General features: G+C 42.8%; 1 protein-coding gene across 1 annotated transcript in view; it reads left to right on the top strand.

Annotated features, from left to right (window-relative positions):
• Positions 1-18,949, top strand: part of LOC310855304 (uncharacterized protein) — a 33,231-nt gene extending 14,282 nt beyond the window's left edge. Inside the window, exons 4-7 of the mRNA XM_083760254.1 lie at positions 1,610-1,758; positions 6,286-6,430; positions 15,803-15,947; positions 18,787-18,949. Of these exons, the coding sequence (XP_083616380.1) occupies positions 1,610-1,758; positions 6,286-6,430; positions 15,803-15,947; positions 18,787-18,874 (527 nt within the window). The 3' untranslated portion in view covers positions 18,875-18,949. The remainder of the gene's footprint in view (positions 1-1,609; positions 1,759-6,285; positions 6,431-15,802; positions 15,948-18,786) is intronic.
• The last annotated feature ends 880 nt before the right edge of the window (positions 18,950-19,829 follow it).

The raw sequence follows: 19,829 nt of genomic DNA, 5'->3' as shown, positions 1-19,829 counted from the left end.
AGTATGGTAGAGTATAATAACATATGTACAGTAATCTTCACAATTGGGGTGGTAATAATTACCACCAGATACCGATATATTACATTATTATATTATATTATATTTATATTAAACTTAAATTTTAGTTTTGCTGGTGAATGTAGATATGCCCACCTCCCCACTAACAGCTGACATAATGAGACAGAGACAGGCAGACTGGCTGCTCTGTGAGTACAAAGCCATTGACGGTCACCTCATTAACGTGCCATCAATATCTGTGAAAATAATCTGGATTATTGGATTATTATTTTTATGGCTGATTTCGATACACTATCGATTACTATCGATTAGACATTTATATCCTATGGTCTGGTTTGTCCACTACAGGTTGACCAGAAAGTCAGAATTGAATTTCTCCCCTGAGCAAGAGAAGGCAGGCTATATGAGCATTCTGCATTCTGCAGCCAGGTTTCAATCTCTAATATTAATATTGGCTGATATGAGATAATGCATTTCTCTACAAAACAACAGCAGAACACATACTGCTTGACCACAATGTGTGTGATAAACTGAATGCAGTTAAGAATGTTACGATGAATCATGAATGCACATCGAAAGTAGACAATATTCAAGCTCATGCTGTTCGACGCGTGACACCAGCACACAACTACCGGTAAGTACAAATCAGGCATTTGGGGCTTGTTTTTAAAACCACAGGCACATGGGCACGGTGTCATACAGCCTGATTATGCCTATCCTCTCAGTAGTCCTCAAAATCGACTGTAATTCCGTTTGATAAGCTCCCCGGCCTTGTGTGGGTAATCAATACAAGCCCAATGATCAGGATGGACAACAGGAGGGAGTCAGTGAGAGTGTGAGAGAGAAGCAGAGAGAGGGAGAGAAAGAGAGCAAGAGAGAGATGTGCACGCAGACCAATCTATCGAAAATGAGCCATTATTCACAACACTGCACCTCTAAAGACTGTGAGAAGAAGATGCCTATTATCACTGCTATCGATTGCTTGGTTTGAGCTTGAACCAGCGTGCGGGTGGCCGGGTGCGGGTAGATACTCACACATGTTTATATACCGGCTTACATCACCGCAATCACATGTACACACACGTTCCAGTCTGCTCTGGAAAGCAGCGCACAGTGTACATCCAGTGCCCTGTTCCATCAGTGACCCTTGAGTACAATTTTGAGGTATTTGTACTTGACTTGAGTATTTCCAATTTCCAATACTTTCACTTCTACTCCACTACATCTCAGATCCAAATATTGTACTTTTACTCCACTGCATTTATTTGAAACATTAATTACTTTAGTTACTTTGAAGATTTTGATCATCATTTCAAAATATGCATTAACCACGTCTTCAGCCCCTAGGCCTATATACATATACATTAAATGGGTAGTGAGTACCTTCTACTTTTGGTACTTTAAGTACATTTTGAAGCCAGTATACCTTTGTACTTTTAGTCAAGTAAATGTCGAATTCCTCAGAGTATTTCTACAGTACGGTATATTGCAGTATTGATAGTTTTACTTAAGTAAAAAAATAACGTACTTCTTCCACCACTACTGGTAAGCAATGACTCATCTCTTCTCTCTCTCCCCATGGCCGTTGCAGACATGGAAAACGTGGTCATGCAGCAGTCCGGCTTCGTGAGGGGCCACCTGGGATCTGTGGTGGACCTGAAGGTGGCCACCGGGGGCAGCGTGGAGCTGGAGTGCAGCAGCAGGTCATCGGTGGAGCCAGAGTACCAGTGGGCGAAGGAGGTGGGCGTTGAACTGTAGTGTAAATGAAGGCCTCTCTCTGTCACCTCTCTCTGAGTTATCTTGTTAGCTAGCCTTGGGTCTCTTGCACTCTCCTTTCTCCTCGCTCTCTTCTCTTGTTCCGTTCCTCTCTCTCTCTCTCTCTCTCTCTCTCTCTCTCTCTCTCTCTCTCTCTCTCTCTCTCTCTCTCTCTCTCTTCGTCTCCTCTCTTCCATGCGATTTCCTTTTCCTTTCAAGCCACATGTTCCCTAGCTGCTATCACCATTCTCTCTTCCTCTGGCCAGCTCCTCTATCCCCAGAAGAGGGACTTTGTGGGCTATCTGAGCCTACAGGCTGGCTGAGAGACCCCCACGATGGCATGTGGCAGCATCTTGCCTCACTAACTGTGGATTAACAGCTCTAATGAGGTTTTAGACCAGTGGTTCCCGACCTTTTTTTCCCCCTTGGAGCCCCCCACTTCTGACCAAAGGACAGCTGAGACCTCCACATGTGGACACGCACGCACGCCCGCACATGTAGCGCACACACACTATATACTACAGTTCTCGTAAAAGAATAGCAAAAAATTGTCGAGCTCACACCGCTTCGCATTGTGACACAATTTCTATTCTAATTTTGTACATTTTCATTTGGACATTTCTTTAAGGATTTATGTATTGACAATGCATAATGTACACACATAGGCCAATCATTATATCTCTCTTTTTTTATACAAGACATACTGAAAAAGACACGATACACAAAAAACATCATAAAATGAGAACAAGAAGAATGACTCAGTCATAACTGCCAGGTGCAGAAAGCTCTCGTTTATGAATATATATATAACCCATTCTGACCGGGCACCCATTTTGGTGTCAGCATCATGTTATGCTTTAGCTATTGAAAAATAGCAGATCTACAAGCTCATATCGCGCCACCGAGTGGCGCGATACGAGCTTGTAGGTCTGCTATTTTTGAAAAATCGAAGAGCGACTGACATTTTTAGAATCTGATCTCAGGTCAGAATGGGTTCATCAGACCAGTGTGTGTCCGGCGGAAACCTCGTATGAATCTGATCTCAGGTCAGAATGGGATAATCAGTTTGTGTGCCACAGCCTCTGCCTCAGCTCACGGCTTCACGTTGAGGCGTTCAGAGTATGCAGCCAATCCGTCTTCACGTTGTGGCGTTCAGAGTATGGGTTTTATGCCATTCAAACCAAAGATGGGTTTTGTGAGTGAGTCTCCCATTGGCTTAGAGCCAGGCAGCCTAGTAGGCAGGCAGGCAGGCAGCCAATCATGATCTACTACGGTCGAGGTAGGTGAACATGCTCCAGGCACTTTTCAAGCATCCGGCTAAAAACGACAATTTGGACAATTTTTGACAATAAGAATGACATGCCCAAAATAAGGGATGGCAGGTTGAGACCACACATTGGGACCACCTCACCGAACGGGTTCCCAGATTGTGTCCAAACAGACAAACATTCTTTTTGGCACCCTGCCTGGGCCCCAGCTTTGGAAACACTGGTTTAGCATAGACATAAACAGCCTGTGAACCCCCCAAAATAATTATGTTGGTAGATTCAGTTGAGTGCTTACCAAAATGAACAAATACCTCACCTTTCAACGGAATTAAGAACCTCTTTCCTTTCATTGTAAAATATCATGCTGCCACAGGCATGCTAAACAAAGTTGTTGAGTGAGTGATGTTGCTCCCCTGTGGTGGGGCCGGCGTATTACATCATCACAACCTCCCGTCCACGTTCCCTATGCAGAAGGGAAGCATAATTGACAACTTCCCCCCCATTGTTAATGGGGGGGGGGGGGGGGGGGGAGGGAGTGTTAATGCACTTGTTAAAGGGCCACTTCTAATCTGGTTTTACGCTGGTTTACAAGTCCCAATCCAATTTAGTGGCCATTTTACACTGCTAATACAGTTTGTCTTTATATGGTGTATTATCCATGCATGCCAAGTTAGTTTATTATCTTTACTTGGCACACACTACAACACAACCACAGCCTCTTTTGTGAAACATCTTCATTAGGAATGTGACGGACATGTACATCTACACACGCAGAAGCTTTGCTCACCAAGCATGCTTGATTTTCCTGGTCTGTCCATCTATTAGTTTATAGTGCCCAGTCTGCCCACGTTTGCATAAATCACATCAAAACCTCTGGATACGACAGATAACAAACACATTGGACACAATTGAGGAAAGATGTAATGAGCGTATGCACGTGTATGTATGTGTTTGTGCATCTGTGTTTACATAATGAGCACTACTGTGCATGTTGTTGGTGAGACAGTACATTGTCCATAACTGCATGTACATCCTCTGCACAGTACTGTGTGTGAGGGATGGCTAAGGGCAGTGGTGTAAAGTAGCTATGTACATTTACATAAGTACTGTACTTAATGGACAACTTTAGTTTTTCTTTCAACCAAGGTTCATGTTCATGTACTAGGTTGTTATTAGATAAAGTCAAATTTGAGTGTTTATTTTATTTTATTTACTGCTTACATAGATTTTCATTTTCATTTACTGCATACATACATTACTTCATTTCTTTTTTTCATTTACTGCTTACATTAAATACATATTTAGCACCCTGTTCGAATGCCAAAAATCACAAAAATCGCTAAACCTAAAGAAAGCCGTAAATGAAAAATAAAAACAGCACTTTATCTAATAACAACCTAGAACATGAACCTTGGTTGAAAAAAAGCTAAAGTTGTCCTTTAAGTACAATTTTGAGGTAAGCCTATTTGTACTTTACTTGAGTATTTCCAATTTCCAGTATACTTTTACGTCTACTTATTTTTTATTATTATGACAAAACATACAGTAACTAAACCACTTCAGCCCTATATGCATTTTGACCATTTGAAAATAGCCGATCTACAAGCGTACAATGCGTCGCGATGCCACACATTGTGAGCTTGTAGATTTTCAAAAGATTTGAAAACTCGAAATGAGACTCCATAACATTTCGATGCTGTTTGACACTGTTGTTTCCACCACTGCTGTACAGTTCCACTATGTGTGAGGGATGGCTAAGGGGCATAAAAATGGCCACGACGAGGCCTGTTTTGACAGACAGGCGCCGTGAGCCTGTTGGCCCGCGGTAATGACAGGCGCAGAAGCCGCTCCGCCGCTTTCGGGAGTCAGTGGATTTGCATACAAAATGCTGCTTGTGCCAGACCTGGGCTTTTATGGGAAATCCTCTTAATTCAGACCCATTCAAATTGAAATGGTCTTTCTTGGCAGGAGCGGAGGCTCACAGGAGCCAAATCATTTGCATGGTGTAATGTATTTTTTTTTTCCACTTTCTCCATGTTTGTTTTGTTTTGCAATACAGCATGCGTGGTTGTTGTCCTATTATTCGTCTCTCTCCCTCGTGCCGGGCTCTATCTCATAATAGCTCCTCTATTTTCGTGTCAACAATTCATCCCGTTCCCTCGTCATCTCATTATCTCCTGTGTTTAACGGCGTGTTGTTGTCGTACCTTTCCTTTGCCGATGGTGACGTTATTTAGGTTATTGCCTCGTTGTTGATGCGCGCCCATTCAGCGGGATTACTACTCAGGTAAATGCCCTTTTTGTGGGACATTGCAGATAGCCCTGAGAGGGTCCACAACATCACTTGGTTCGCAACAGTTATTTCTCTCTTTTCCATCTGCTTTTCTCTGGATTTGTTTCTGTTGCTGCGTCTCTCGCTTTCTCTTGCTGTCTCTCTGGGCCAGACATTCTCCTCTCTCCTCTTCCCTGCTATTCTTTGTGCTCTTTGGCAGCCAAGTATACATCTTGTTCAGGGGTTCATTTACCTTCTTAGAGCTGAAATGCCATGCTCTATACGCCTTTCTTAAGCCCTCTCCTCTTACTGGTTATGGTATTTTCACTCCATCTGCTTCTCTGAATCTGTCTCTCTCACTTTTTACCGGTACGTCTTTCTCCCTTTTAGCTTCTTCTCTTCTTCGGCATCTCTCGCTCACTCACTCAGTCGATCAAAGAGAACGAGCAAAACGTATAGCTGTGGGAGTTTGTTGACTCTCTTAGGGCAACAAACAACTCTGCCAATAAGGTCTCCTATTTCTAGTCCCCATTGCTTTGCCTCTCTTCGTTTTGATCTTACTGTCTGTCTGTCTGTCTGTCTGTCTGTCTGTCTGTCTGTCTGTCTGTCTGTCTGTCTGTCTGTCTGTCTGTCTGTCTGTCTGTCTGTCTGTCTGTCTGTCTGTCTGTCTGTCTGTCTGTCTGTCTGTCTGTCTGTCTGTCTGCCATTCCTCATTATGTCAGCCTCGCATGTATTTACAGCTTGTTGCTGTGAAAGTTTGGTTGCCCAAGTAACTGTCAACACAGAAATATCTTGTTTATGCCCTCCCATTTGATTATTCTCTGTCATTATCTTTCTCAGTCTGTCCCTACTTCCTACAGCATGTCTCCCTCTCTCTCTCTCTCTCTCTCTCTCTCTCTCTCTCTCTCTCTCTCTCTCTCTCTCTCTCTCTCTCTCTCTCTCTCTCTCTCTCTCTCTCCTCCATCTCGTGCAGGGTGTTGACTGGATCCTGCCGTCCTCTAAGCTGAAGCTGCAGGACATTCAGGCATGGGAGGCAGGAAACTACACATGCGTTGCCAAGCACCCCATCATGGATTCCCTCATCAAGAGCCGCACCATCAGCATCACTGTACTGCCAGGTAAGGACTCCATACCTAGAGTCTAACACCAGAACAAAACAATAGAAAGCCTTTTCAAAGGATGCTTTTGTTCTTCTAACACTGTGAAATACCCCAGTCTGCTGGCTGCTTTGTGGATTTGGGCCTAGGTTCTTATGTAGCAAAAAAAATTGAAAAAGTTATTCCTCAGAGCTGCTTTTCTAAGCTCACGTTATGGCCGAACATTTCTAAGACAGTTATAAGATAGCCCCTTACATGCAGATACATACAAAAAGCACAACATTAATTAACCTCATTTGACAGACGTTTGTATGCTATGTATGTTATGTTATATGGCACAAAACTGTTCTTGAAGCACTCTGTACATCACCTCAGTCTGATACCTGCGGCTTGATCACATAATGCTATAGTCAAGTGGTTATAGGTACGGCGGATCAACTGTTAAGTAGAAGCCGTGTTTATAGAATCATCTTTTCATTTTCTTACAAATGAGGTGCCGGTATTCTCGTCACAAGAGAGGTCAAAACGAGCACAGTGCTAGCAGCACAGTTCGAAATTGGAAATAATTTCATATCCAGTCAGAGCTTAGAGGAAATCAAGAATTCAATAGCAATAAGCTGTGAAAAGTTCAGTGATTTAGTGGTTTTATGAAGCTCAGTGTTGGTGGCTCAGTAGACTGACATTGTCTTGGGGAGAGAGTGAATTTTGTATGCTGTAGTGTAGTCTCGGCCTTATCATCCATCCTCAACATGAGGAAATGGAAGATGATATGATATTATTCTGGCGTTGGCGAAAGGACCTTTCTATTCTGTGTAGAGTTTGCATGTGTGGAGTTTGTATAGGATTTGCATGTTCTCCCTGTGTCCCTACAATTAACCCTCACAAAAAACATGCAGTACAGTAATACTGGAGGGGAAAGGAACTGGTTGGAATAACATGTTGCTTCCACGCGCTACGTCCAGCCGGGGGAAACTCCCCCCCTGTCAGGCTTGGACTCCTTATACATTGGAGGAAACATGAGGTCAGTCCGTTGCTCTCCCCAGGTTGACAGAGGGAGTGTAGTGCCCAGGATTACATTAGACAAATCACAATTGACACCAGGTGAAAAAAATGGGTTACAAAATCGTGGGGTAAAAATGTATAAAGAAAAGATGATGTGATATTATATTATGGCCTCTGTGTTTGAAACCTGTTGACTTTTCTTTCTTTCTTTCTTTCTTTCTTTCTTTCTTTCTTTCTTTCTTTCTTTCTTTTTCCTTTTCCTTTTCCTTTTCTTTTTCTTTTTCTTTTTCTTTTTCTTTTTCTTTTTCTTTTTCTTTTTCTTTTTCTTTTTCTTTTTCTTTTTCTTTTTTAATAAAGACCATAATACGTTTTTCCTCCCTTTCTCCCAAGTGCCCAGAGTTTTCTTGCTGTTGTTTTTAAATAGCATGCAGTTCTGCTCTGGTGTCCAGGTGCCGTGCTCTAGATGTAATCACAGCTTGAATTCTTATGGTATTCGATAAGTCACTGAAAAAATACTGCAACTTGACTTACTTGACTTATTGCTTTAGTTTAGACATAGTATAGAGCACCGAAGTCCTGACGTCACTGTCGGTAGAGGGCGTCAGTCCCCAGGTTCATGTATTTTTTATTTGCATTGAAATAGATTTTAGATCTCTTCATATAAGAACTGCGTTTGAAAAATAAACCGATCACCCCGGCCTTTTCACTCATATGGATATGAAGCATCGCCCGAAGGTGGAAATGTACAAATATACCCACTGAGTAACAAAATAAGCGTTAGAATTGAGTCAAACAACCCAGAGACTACATTTCCGGGTAGGCGGGCTGCTGCATCTGCCTGTCGCACAACAGAAACGTAATGTTAATTACGTTTATTTTTATTTTTATTTTAGTGATATTTAATGTTTTGTGGTTAGTACGAGTCGAGTCACCACCAGCTGAGCTTACGTCAACGAGGAATCTCAGGAACGCAATGTGTTGACAGCTGGGCGTGACGTATATTAGCAGCGACATTGCCTTCATATGTAGTTTCAAGGCTTTTGCGGCCACATTAATTCCATTTTCTCCAGAAACTGGCTGTATCAAATATTATATTATATTATTATATATTATTATTATTATATTTATTTTTCAAACACAGTTCTTATATGAAGCGATCTAAATGGGGATATGAAGCGATCTAAATGGGGATTTCAATGCAACTAAAAACAATACATGAACCTGTGTACTGGCGCCCTCTACTGAAAGTGACGTCAGACGTCAGGCTATTGGTCCGACTGTCATTTGACCGACAACCTACCTCAAACCCTAACCTAACCCTAACCGCAAGCACAGGAGCAGCACATGTTCCACCACAAGTCTGACCTTTGTTTCCGCATGTCGGTCTGTTGGTGTGTCTAATCTGTGTGTGCGTCTCAATTAACCGGTCGTAAATAGTAGTGATAATGAGCGACAAATTGACAGAGAAAACGTGCATGCCCAAAGTTTTGTTTAGCCGTTTGGTTAGCATTATACAGTATACTCAAAAAGGAACCGACAGTTTAGTCATGAGGCAGTTTTATCAATTGGAAGTGTTCGTGCTCTGCATGCGATGCTCACAGCCAAACACTTGGGACCATGACTGGCAATACAGATGCCATAGCCTGTGGCACAAATGCAAAAAAAACAGCTTATTTGGGGAAAGTAAGAATCGGCTTCAGGCAATTTGAAGATATTCTGTAGCCTACCAACCCACTGAAGAGAAAAATGTATGAGAACGGCCATACGTACCCAGTAGTGGAAAAAGTATTTTTTATTTAAGTAAAAGTATCAATACTGCAATATAGAAAGTAGAAAGTACTCACTATGCAGAATGTCCCGTTTCAAGTTTTAAAATGTTTAAACATCGTTTAGTTAGGTAAAATTAGCTTAAGTTGTGGCAAATCTGGAAAATAAATGCTTACCACTAGCTTTCTTCACAGATGTGTTCATAATGGTGTCTACTATCACAGAGAAATTTGTTCCAAGCCAACTCCCTTGGGAAACTGTGGGAGCCAATCAAAGTTGGGGTACCCAGAGGGCCTATAGGGCTAGGCTAACAGCAGGAGGTGTGTAAATAGGTTTTTTTTGGGGTGCTGAATCTGTTCCAGCCATTACCTTTTAGTAAAAATGACTCCCTGGCCATAAAATTGTGTGTGTGTGTGTGTGTGTGTGTGTGTGTGTGTGTGTGTGTGTGTGTGTGTGTGTCACAAATGCATCTTAATTAAAACTAACTGTTGAAAGAGAAGTAGATGGACAAAAGAACAATCTTTAGCTGATGTATTCTTTTCAGAATAAGAAAGACTTTATTGTCACACCTTAAAAATAATTAACAGTAAAATAAGGGTGAAATGAATTTGCCAGGGCTCCTCAGACATTCAGTTCATTAATAAATAAATAAACAAAATATGGCTCTATATCACTATATAGAAAGATCAACACATAATAAAAAACTACGGTGCTAAAAAGAAAGTATGCTAGAAAGTACAAATATGAATAACCATACAACTATCTCTACTCTTCCAACTTCCTGGCATCGCCCTCACTGTTTTTGTCATCTGGCTTGTTGTTTTGCCGAAGCAGAAATGCACTTCACTCCTTGCTTTTTACAGCAGCACCTGAGTATGTACAATACAATCCCCCTCACAGTTGCAACTGAACTGTGTGTGATGGCGATGGGGTCTATTGACGGTACAGACTCATAGCCTTTGTCACCAAGCTTCCATCCATTCTCCAGTATGTACTGGAGTATGAATGGAAGCTGCCAATCTCTGGTCTGTATATAAGCTGCTGTGCTGTGGCTCCTGTTGTCGGGGGGAGTTTTTCTGGTCTGATACTCCCAGTAGCGGCCTGCTTGCTGAAGATGTCAAATCTCCAGTCCCCAAAACTTTGTGACAATAAATAAAGTCTCTGATTCTGAAAATAATAAATCAGTTAAATCCATTAAAGATCTACTTCTGTTTCTGTTTCATTTGTGATATATTAATAAAATGCTTTTTGTATTTTAATACAAAACACACCAACACACATACAGAAAAGAAAACAAGAAAACACCATAGACATCCATTGAGATGTGCATAAAATGGATTAGTATGTCTGGGACATACAAAAGCAGGCATGGCCAATTTTATGGCTAGAAGTCATTTTTACTGAAAATGAATGGTTGGAACGGATTCAGCACACCTCACAAGCTCATATTAGCCAATTTAAAAATGTCCTGCTGTTAGCCTAGGCCCTCTGGGTATAGCCCAACTTTGATTGGCTCCCACAAAGTTTCCCAAGGGAGTTGGCTTGGAACAAATCTTTCTGTGATAGTAGACACCATTATGAACACATCTGTGAAGATCTGTGAAGCCAGTGGTAAGCATTTTCTTTCCAGATTTGCCACAATTTAAGCTAATCTTCCCTTAGTTTGAAAACAGCAGATCTACAAGCTCACAATGCGTCGCGATGTGACGCTATTTTGAAATGGCCGAAATGTATAGTCTGAAGTGGCTAATGCATGTTAAACTAGAAAAAGTGCCCTTCTGGGCACAGGTCTCCACCAGGTTATCCACAGATCTGTGCAGTTAGAGGTAAAAACACTTTTCGGCCAGTTATAGCGCCACCTTGAGGCTGAGTTGAAATTGTTCATGTGGCATTTTGTCCTGGGCCTAGTGGGAATGTGGGTGCACAATTTCATGGAAATCACACGATGTGTTCATGATTTGCAGCATTTTGTTTGAAACTGAGCACTCCTGTGAACTTTGGAAGCCAATCTTAACCAATTAGGATGGAGTCTGAGAAATCTGAAAGACCGGTTTGGTTGAATGGCTCTAGAGAGACTGTGTACCAATTTGCGTGATGTTTGGACAAAATCTGTAGGTGTACTGTGCAAAAACTTGTTTTGCACAAAGCGGCCTCCTGGTGGCGCTATAACAGGCCGTTCTGGAAAGTTTGGGGCAGAGGTTCATCGTTGGCATCCAGGGAGTGTGTGTACCAATTTGCGTGATGTTTGGACAAAATCTGTAGGTGTACTGTGCAAAAACTTGTTTTGCACAAAGCGGCCTCCTGGTGGCGCTATAACAGGCCGTTCTGGAAAGTTTGGGGCAGAGATTCATCGTTGGCATCCAGGGAGTGTGTGTGCAAAATTTGCCATCGACCGGGTTAACGGTGGCCGAGATTAGCTGTTCACGGACACACGGACGGACACACAAACGGACGGACGGAGTGCAAAACATACTCTCCCCACATGCCTTCGGCCTGGTGGAGACAACTAAAGTTCTCAAATAAATGTAGTGGAGTAAAAGTGCAATATTTGCCACTGAGATGTAGTGGAGTAGAAATTGAAAATACTCAAGTAAAATACCTCAAACTTGTACTTAAGTACATGTACTTAGTTACTTTCCACCACTGCCGTACCTGTGCCACTGTCCACCGACTGACACAGTGGCACTCGTTATGTCACACTGAGTGCCACTGTGGGTTGTTGCTGACAGAATTGATGCCAGCCTTGGGTCTGCTGCCTGCTATGTTTAAATCAAAGACCTTTATAGCTTTGCACTGTTGAGACAGCTATCTCTCTCTCTCTCTCTCTCTCTCTCTCTCTCTCTCTCTCTCTCTCTCTCTCTCTCTCTCTCTCTATGCTGCATGTGGTCTCTGGTGCTGTCGGTATGGCCCTGCAGGCACAGCACAGTGAAGAAATTGCAGATCTACCAGGTCACAATGCATCAAATCAGCTGCTTTCGCAGAAGATGTTTGGTGTAGAGGGGGTAAAAAAAGGAGGGGGCCTAGTATACCTTACCTGTATACCCCCGATATATAGGGTTTAACCCATTCTGACCTGAGATCAGATTCATACGAGGTTTCCGCTGGACACACACTGGTCTGATTAACCCATTCTGACCTGAGATCAGATTCTAGAAATGTCAGTCGCTCTTCGATTTTTCAGAAATAGCAGATCTACAAGCTCGTATCGCGCCACTCGGTGGCGCGATATGAGCTTGTAGATCTGCTATTTTTCAATAGCTAAAGCATAACATGATGCTGATACCAAAATGGGTGCCCGTTCAGAATGGGTTAAGTGGTTTAAGTGTACAACATTGGGACAGAAAAGCTTTTTATCAGGTACATAAATGTTTTATATAGCCTAGGTTACCTGATGAAAACCATTGTGGTCAAAACATTGTACATTTCACTTTGAGAGCAGACTGTGTAGAGATCCTATAGCTTGTCTCTTGTTGTACTACTTTTTATACTGCAACTGATATAAAATGTCTGTCTGGATGTGCACGCATTGCATTACCTGGCTACAGTATTAACAAGAAGAGGAGAAGCGACAGTCTCTACGTTAATCTGTATGAGCGAGAGAGACATTTTCATGTCAAGACCCTATGCAAGAAGTGGAGAATTAATTTCATTACAACCTTTACTACTAATCCAATTTATGGCAGTTAATCTGTCTTCATCATCTTTATCAACGACCTGCGATGATTGTTCTGGGTTCTTCAAACACCGGCCAATCATCCAAACGAGATTCATAATTCTCAACGATTGCAATCACTAAAATTATATGCAACCTCCGAAACCACAATTAAGCCAATTATGATCGATGCACGTTATTTATTGGTACCAGTTATCTTATTAATGCTGCAATTGACTCACCGGTCAGTGCTCTCTATGCTGAAGCTGTATCTTGGCACGTGGAAGCCCATGTACTAATTAAACGGGTATTAACTTTTTAAGATAGTAGAAATAACAGTTTCTCATCATTGGAAGTGACAGCGAGCACTAGGGCAGTGTCCTTACGGTGCCTCTGCTTCATGCCGGAGGTAGACATCACCACTAAACCACTTTAAATAACATTTGTCCAACTTCCAGCAGGGTGTACACAGACCAGGGGGGCAGTCAGACAGATATTTTGTGAAGCCTGAAACTCCTGAAAGTTCATATAATGGCCTGTTGTGGCGCTGTCATTGGACCCAGAAAAACCCATAGCCCCATAGAAGTCCATGTATTTGGGCCCAACTTCACCTAGACTGTATTACCTTAATAAACATGGTCATGAATACTTTCTGCTTCCAGTCACTAGTTTAAAGTCTCATTTCTAATGTCATAATATTCTTTTTGGAAAATTATGGTCCCATTTATTAAAAAAATTACCATAAAGTTGCGCATGTTCTGAGGGGCTTGTCTATGATCGGGATGATCGGGATTCCCCTCCCACTCGAGTCAAAATAAAAACCAACGGAGAAGAAGGGGGGAAGTCCCGCCTCGTGTCTGGGCCAGCCAATGGCCAGCTGGGCCCAAACGGATCTAGAAAGATGGCGACTTACAGTGCAGGAATAACAGGCTTCATTTTACGTCCATGTTAGACCCGGGGAACGCTTTGTCCATATTTCTTTACAGTCTATGACACAGACAAACACATTGCTCCCAGCATGTGTAGACATCAAACGCTCAATTATGGACCATGAACCCATGGCCGTGACATTACTTTAAAGCTGTTAAGAGAACCTTCAAAAACAAAAGAAACATTGAAGGTTCAATCAGTCAAAAATAAGTAAGTAACTTTAAGTGTACATACAGTATATAATGCAATCAGTATTGTGTGGAATGGGTTACAGACAAGCCTTAAAGGGATATTTCACTTAAAAAAACAAGGTAATTTTATCGTCTACTCAGGCTTTTGTGAACACCCCAGACAGGCAAAATGAATACAAAATATCTAAATACTGAATCAAGCAACTTAAAAACTGTCTGGAGTGTTCACAAAAACGTGAGTCCAAGTTAAAAGTACGCAACATTTCTTAAAAAAAAAAAAAGTGAAATATCCCTTTAAGTCCACTAGGTCTATTATTAACTTTTAAGTCCTCCATACCACATCTATCTAATTGAGTTGTAGCATGCAGGCCAGGTTCCATATACGCATCTTGCCTGTTATTTCTTATTGTCTTGTACATTGTAAACTGCATTAATTCTATTTTTCTGTAATAGGTTTTCTCTGCTATTAAACCCTCCACAACACATGGCAGTGCGCTCAGTTTCCACACCCTTACACTCAAAGGCATGCAACTCACGACACGACGCGCCTCGATGTGACGTGCTGTGAGCCTGCAGCTCTGCTATTTTCTACACAAGCCGCTTTTCTACGCCAAATTATAAATGAAGTATGTAATTATCTCCCATTCAACAACACTGTGTACCACAGTCTGTCTTCCTCTATAACAACAGAATAGTTGCCTGAGGGGGCCGCAATTGCGCCTGACATCAGACTGCGGTGATGTATTCCAGTGGTGTAAATAACTAAGAACATTTACTTAAGTGCTGTACAATTTTGAGGTATTTCTACTACCCAATTTCCAATACTTTTACTTCTACTCCACTACATCTCAGATCCAAATATTGTACTTCTACTCCACTATTTTTGAAAACTTTAGTAGGCTAACTAGTTCCTTTGAAACATATACATTAACCACTTCAGCCCTATACACATTTCAGCCATTTGAGAATAGACAATCTTCAAGCCCACAATTTTCAAAAGATTTATACATTTGAAAACTTGAAATGGGACATTCTGCATAATGCGTATTTTTACCGTTGGTCATTTAAGTACCTTTTGATGCCAATTAATTTTTTTAGCCTACTTTTACTCAAGTACATTTTGAATTCCAAACTTACTTACTTGTAACAGGGTATTTTCTTCAGTGCAGTATTTGATACTCTTACTTAACCCGTTTAGGACTGAGACCAGATTCTAAAAAAAAATCTTCTAAATCACGACAGTTTTCTGAAAAACCTTTCTTTCTATATCAGTGGTTCTCAAACAATTTCATGTCAAGGACTCCAAAAATTATATGTAATTGGCCGCCGACCACAATCTGAAAATATGTTTCATGGACCGCCCAGAAGCAAAGATATGAATAGAGACTGATGTATTCCGTCCTCTCCTCTGTCCCTCCTCAGAGACTGATGTATCCCGTCCTCTCCTCTGTCCCTCCTCAGAGACTGATGTATTCTGTCCTCTCCTCTGTCCCTCCTCAGAGACTGATGTATTCCGTCCTCTCCTCTGTCCCTCCTCAGAGACTGATGTATTCCGTCCTCTCCTCTGTCCCTCCTCAGAGACTGATGTATTCTGTCCTCTCCTCTGTCCCTCCTCAGAGACTGATGTATTCCGTCCTCTCCTCTGTCCCTCCTCAGAGACTGATGTATTCCGTCCTCTCCTCTGTCCCTCCTCAGAGACTGATGTATTCCGTCCTCTCCTCTGTCCCTCCTCATAGACTGATGTATTCCGTCCTCTCCTCTGTCCCTCCTCAGAGACTGATGTATTCCGTCCTCTCCTCTGTCCCTCCTCAGAGACTGATGTATTCTGTCCTCTCCTCTGTCCCTCCTCAGAGACTGCCAGCTGGTGGCAGAGCAGTGACGGGTACCTCTTCCTGATGGCCTCGGGGACCGTCCTGGCCCTTCTGCTGCTCATCATCACCATGAGCACTTTCCTGTGCCGCAGGGCCAAGCTCGCCTACATCAGCAAGGGGCCCATGTAAGAACACATCGCTCCAGGCCATTGTTCATTGTGTGTGTGACTGTGTGTGTGTGTGCGTGTGTGTGTGCGTGTGTGTGCGTGTGTGTGTGTGTGTGTGTGTGTGTGTGTGTGTGTGTGCGTGTGCGTGTGTGTGTGTGTTTGTTTAATCTTTAGTAATGATCTCTTTCGCAAACATGTTTATCTTCTCCCGGTGGGTAACCCGTGTTTGCTCACAGTAAAATCCCTCGCTCCTAGAGTTGGTGGTCAGGCTTTACGATGTCGGACTTAAATTAACGCTGAGGATTTTACTGTGCACACAGAAATGTGGGCTGGTACATATTTTAGCATGTGCACATTACCATGTGACGTGTACTACGTGCGTGTGTGTGTGTGTGTGTGTGTGTGTGCGTGTGTGTGTGTGTGTGTGTGTGTGTGTGTGTATGTGTGTGTGTGTGTGTGTGTGTGTGTGTGTGTGTGTGTGTGTGTGTGTGTGTGTGTGTGTGTGTGCGTGTGCGTGTGCGTGCGCGTGCATGCACATGTGACATGTGCGAGTCATTGTTTATAGTGCTCCTCTCCCAGCCTTCATCATTCATCCTGCCCTCATTGTCCATACAGTATTTTGTATGGTTATTGGTTTAATATTTCATTCAGGCATCTCGGACACACCAAGGCCAATATCCCGCGCATGTGCTTGTGTGCCTGTGAAGTTGTGCGTGCGTCCATGTGTGCACGTATCTGTCAAATGTCCGTCTGCTGGTGTAATGCACTTCATAGTATTTATTTGTACTATAGCATTTCATAAGCGTCTTGCATGCTGTATGAGTATCATATACGCTATATATGTACAGAGTAGAAAGAAGGGGGGGGAGGCAGTAAGGGGGGGGAGGGGGAGGACAGTGAATGGCATTACCTTTCTATGGGCTTATACTTCACTGTGTGGGGGAGCTCCTTCAGTGTACTGTACATTAGGTCTCTTATATAAGTGCAGACCACCCACACATGCCTGTGTGAGTGTGTGTCCTTTATCCACTTATAACCACTTATATACTTAGTTGACCTTGGCCCATCTGGCTCTATATACCGGCTCCGCTCCTCTATCTCTTTGCTGAAAATAGCAGATCTAAAAGCTCACAATGTGTCGCTTCTGTGACGCGCTGTGAGCTTGGGGATCCGCTATTTCAGGGACTCTATAGGGTTGTTTGCATAGTTAAGGTGTTTTAAGAGCTATAATCCACGTAGAACATTAGCATCTTCCTCAGTGGACTTGACCCTCGTATTTGATCTTTTCTGTGACCCGTGCACCCGCCCTCGGGTTCTCACACCACTCTCCTCGTCTGCAGAAAAAGCCCTGTTAAATAACTCCAGTTTAATGCAGTGCCTCTAATTCAGTACACTTAAAGGACCTATAACATAAAATTCAACTTTTTCAATTTATTTTGTGTTTCTGGGGCTCCCATGTGTGTTTTCTATCCCCACAAATAACCAATTTTGAACAATCAGGCTTTCATGTCATATGGGTGATTTAATGGAAATTGCTCTCAGGAACAGCTCGACTGATTTTGGCCTCATCGTGATGTCATCAATGTCACCCTACTTTGTATAATTCCTCCTCTTCTTCAGTCTTCAGTTCCAAATTTGCATTTCCACTTGTTTACAATGTCCACCATTGTTGATTTTCCAAGCTGGCATGGAATGGAAACAAGCCTGGTTTTATCTAGCATCAGTATTATAATGACTCAAATATTAAATAATCTGCATATCAGCACCCTCTCCACCTCAGGACATTGTGGTACTGCAGCTAAAACTGCTTTCAAAGTCCAGAAATAAATGACAAGGCCTGGTTATATCAGAGTGGTGATTGAGGCTCAAACCATTAGAAATAACTTTGAGGGACATAGACAATATGATTATTAAATATTAAAAGCAGTTTTAAAATGCATGTTATTTGCCCTTTAAAAATATATATATAATTAATTAAATAAAACAAGAAAATAACTGCCAGGTGCAACAAGCTCTTGCAGCACCCGTTTTGTTTGTTTCCAACGTTCTTTTGTTGGTTCATTCACTGTGTTTTCTCATGGCGTTCCTGTAGCTCCAGTTAGCTCATAACATTAGCTGCTGTTGCCACTCGCTCCGCGTTGCGGTGTTCAGAGTATGGGTTTTTATGCCGTTCAGACTCCCATTGGCTTAGGAGGCAGCCAATTATGACTAGGTCGCTTAAGGTCACTAGGAGGCGGCCAATCATCACTAGGTCGTCAGTAGTGGTGTGTGCAGAATGTAAGCCAGGCTGCTTCGCACCTGGCCAAAAGCTCTTGCAATGCATGACAACTGACATTAGCCAAAGTGTCCATTAAAAGCTGTATGCAAGGCAATGCGTCAGTGCAGTACCGTGACCTCATGCGGATGTGCTTGTTAACCTCTCCTGCGCATGGCCTCCTAGAACACACGTCCTCCAAATGCCAGCGTCTCTGTAGGCGTCCGCCTCGTATGTGGTGTGTGTGTGCATGTTTGTGGCGATGTTCAATCCAATTTAGTATGGAAAAGCTGCATGACATTAATGTGTCTGTGACTCTGTGTACATGTCTCGTCTGTCGCGGGCCGGCTGTTTGAGTCCATCGCTGGGTTCTAGTCTATAATTTGCACACATATATATACTTCCCCGGCACCTGCTGTGCTGTGCAGAGGCGGGTCGATTTAATGATTATCATGCCTCTCTCTCTCTCTCTCTCTCTCTCTCTCTCTGTCCCATTTCCCCACCGCTCTCCCTCGACTCTCACCACTCCACCCCCACAATCTCTCTCTGTCTCTCTCTCTCTCTCCCCCCTTTTCTATCTCGCTGCCCCGGCCCTCCCTGCAGTGATGACCACTCCCAGAAGAAGCCCATCTACAGAGGCAGTGCAGAGTCACTGCCCTCCACCTGTGAAGACAACCAACCTCTTGTCTGAGAGAGCACTTTGGAGAGCAGGATGAATTGCGAGAGAGATGGACCAGAAGAATGTGTGTGTGTGTGTGTGTGTGTGTGTGTGGGGGGGGGGGGAGTTTAGCAAGAGGTGTTGGAAATGGGAATACGGCTGGGTGGACAGGGAATGAAGGCCGGGGACAGAGGGGCGGGGGCACTAATGAGGGAGATGATGGCATAGAGTTGCGGATGGTTGCACTGTGGAGGGCAAGGTATACGGAGGGAGTGCTTGAAACGAGGGAGGAATGGAGTTAGGGGGTTATTTAGACTACTGCGGGGGGGGGGGGGGAGTAAATCGAAATAGTAACAACTGGGCGTTAAAAGTAAAAGGGACAAATGATTGTTTTATGGAAAGAGACCCACCTTCCTCTATACGGATGGAGACTGTAATAATAAGTGCCTTGGATAAAAGGTGGGCAATTTTCTCTCTATTGATTGATTCTGCAACTTACATAATAGAGATCTTATGGAAATGGGGTTGAAAAGGGTGGGGGGGGGGGGCTCTGTGAACTGTATGAGATGGAAAATAATACACACACACATTTCCTTCATAACCTTGAGACGCAAAACTCTTGAGCAGCACTTTTGCAACCTTGGGGCTTAGAAATGGGAAATTATTTTTGACGCGAGGTAAATGATTGGCCCCGTGTTATGAGCTGGCTTATTTGCAGATAGTTTATAGGAATATTATGCGGGCTATAGTTACTGAGGTTTATCATTGTGACATTGTGTATGTTGCACAAGCACCTCCAGGTGCATATGAGATGTTTTGTCACGTTTGTTTGCTGTTACCACTGAAAGCAATGAAGGTCTTATATTCTCTTCTGTTTGATTAACTGGACTTGTGGACTTGTGGATTTGCGGATAGAATTTTCTGTCCTCTGCTGTATTGCCTTTCTTCCATATCAACAAATAAACAGCAGAGTGGTATGTTTAGCATA

The sequence above is a fragment of the Protomyctophum parallelum genome (assembly GCF_964188405.1).
Source record: "Protomyctophum parallelum genome assembly, chromosome: 3".
In the NCBI taxonomy this organism is placed as follows: Eukaryota; Metazoa; Chordata; class Actinopteri; order Myctophiformes; family Myctophidae; genus Protomyctophum; species Protomyctophum parallelum.
Note: the sequence above shows the minus strand (reverse complement) of the source record. Positions and strands in the feature narration are given on the sequence as shown.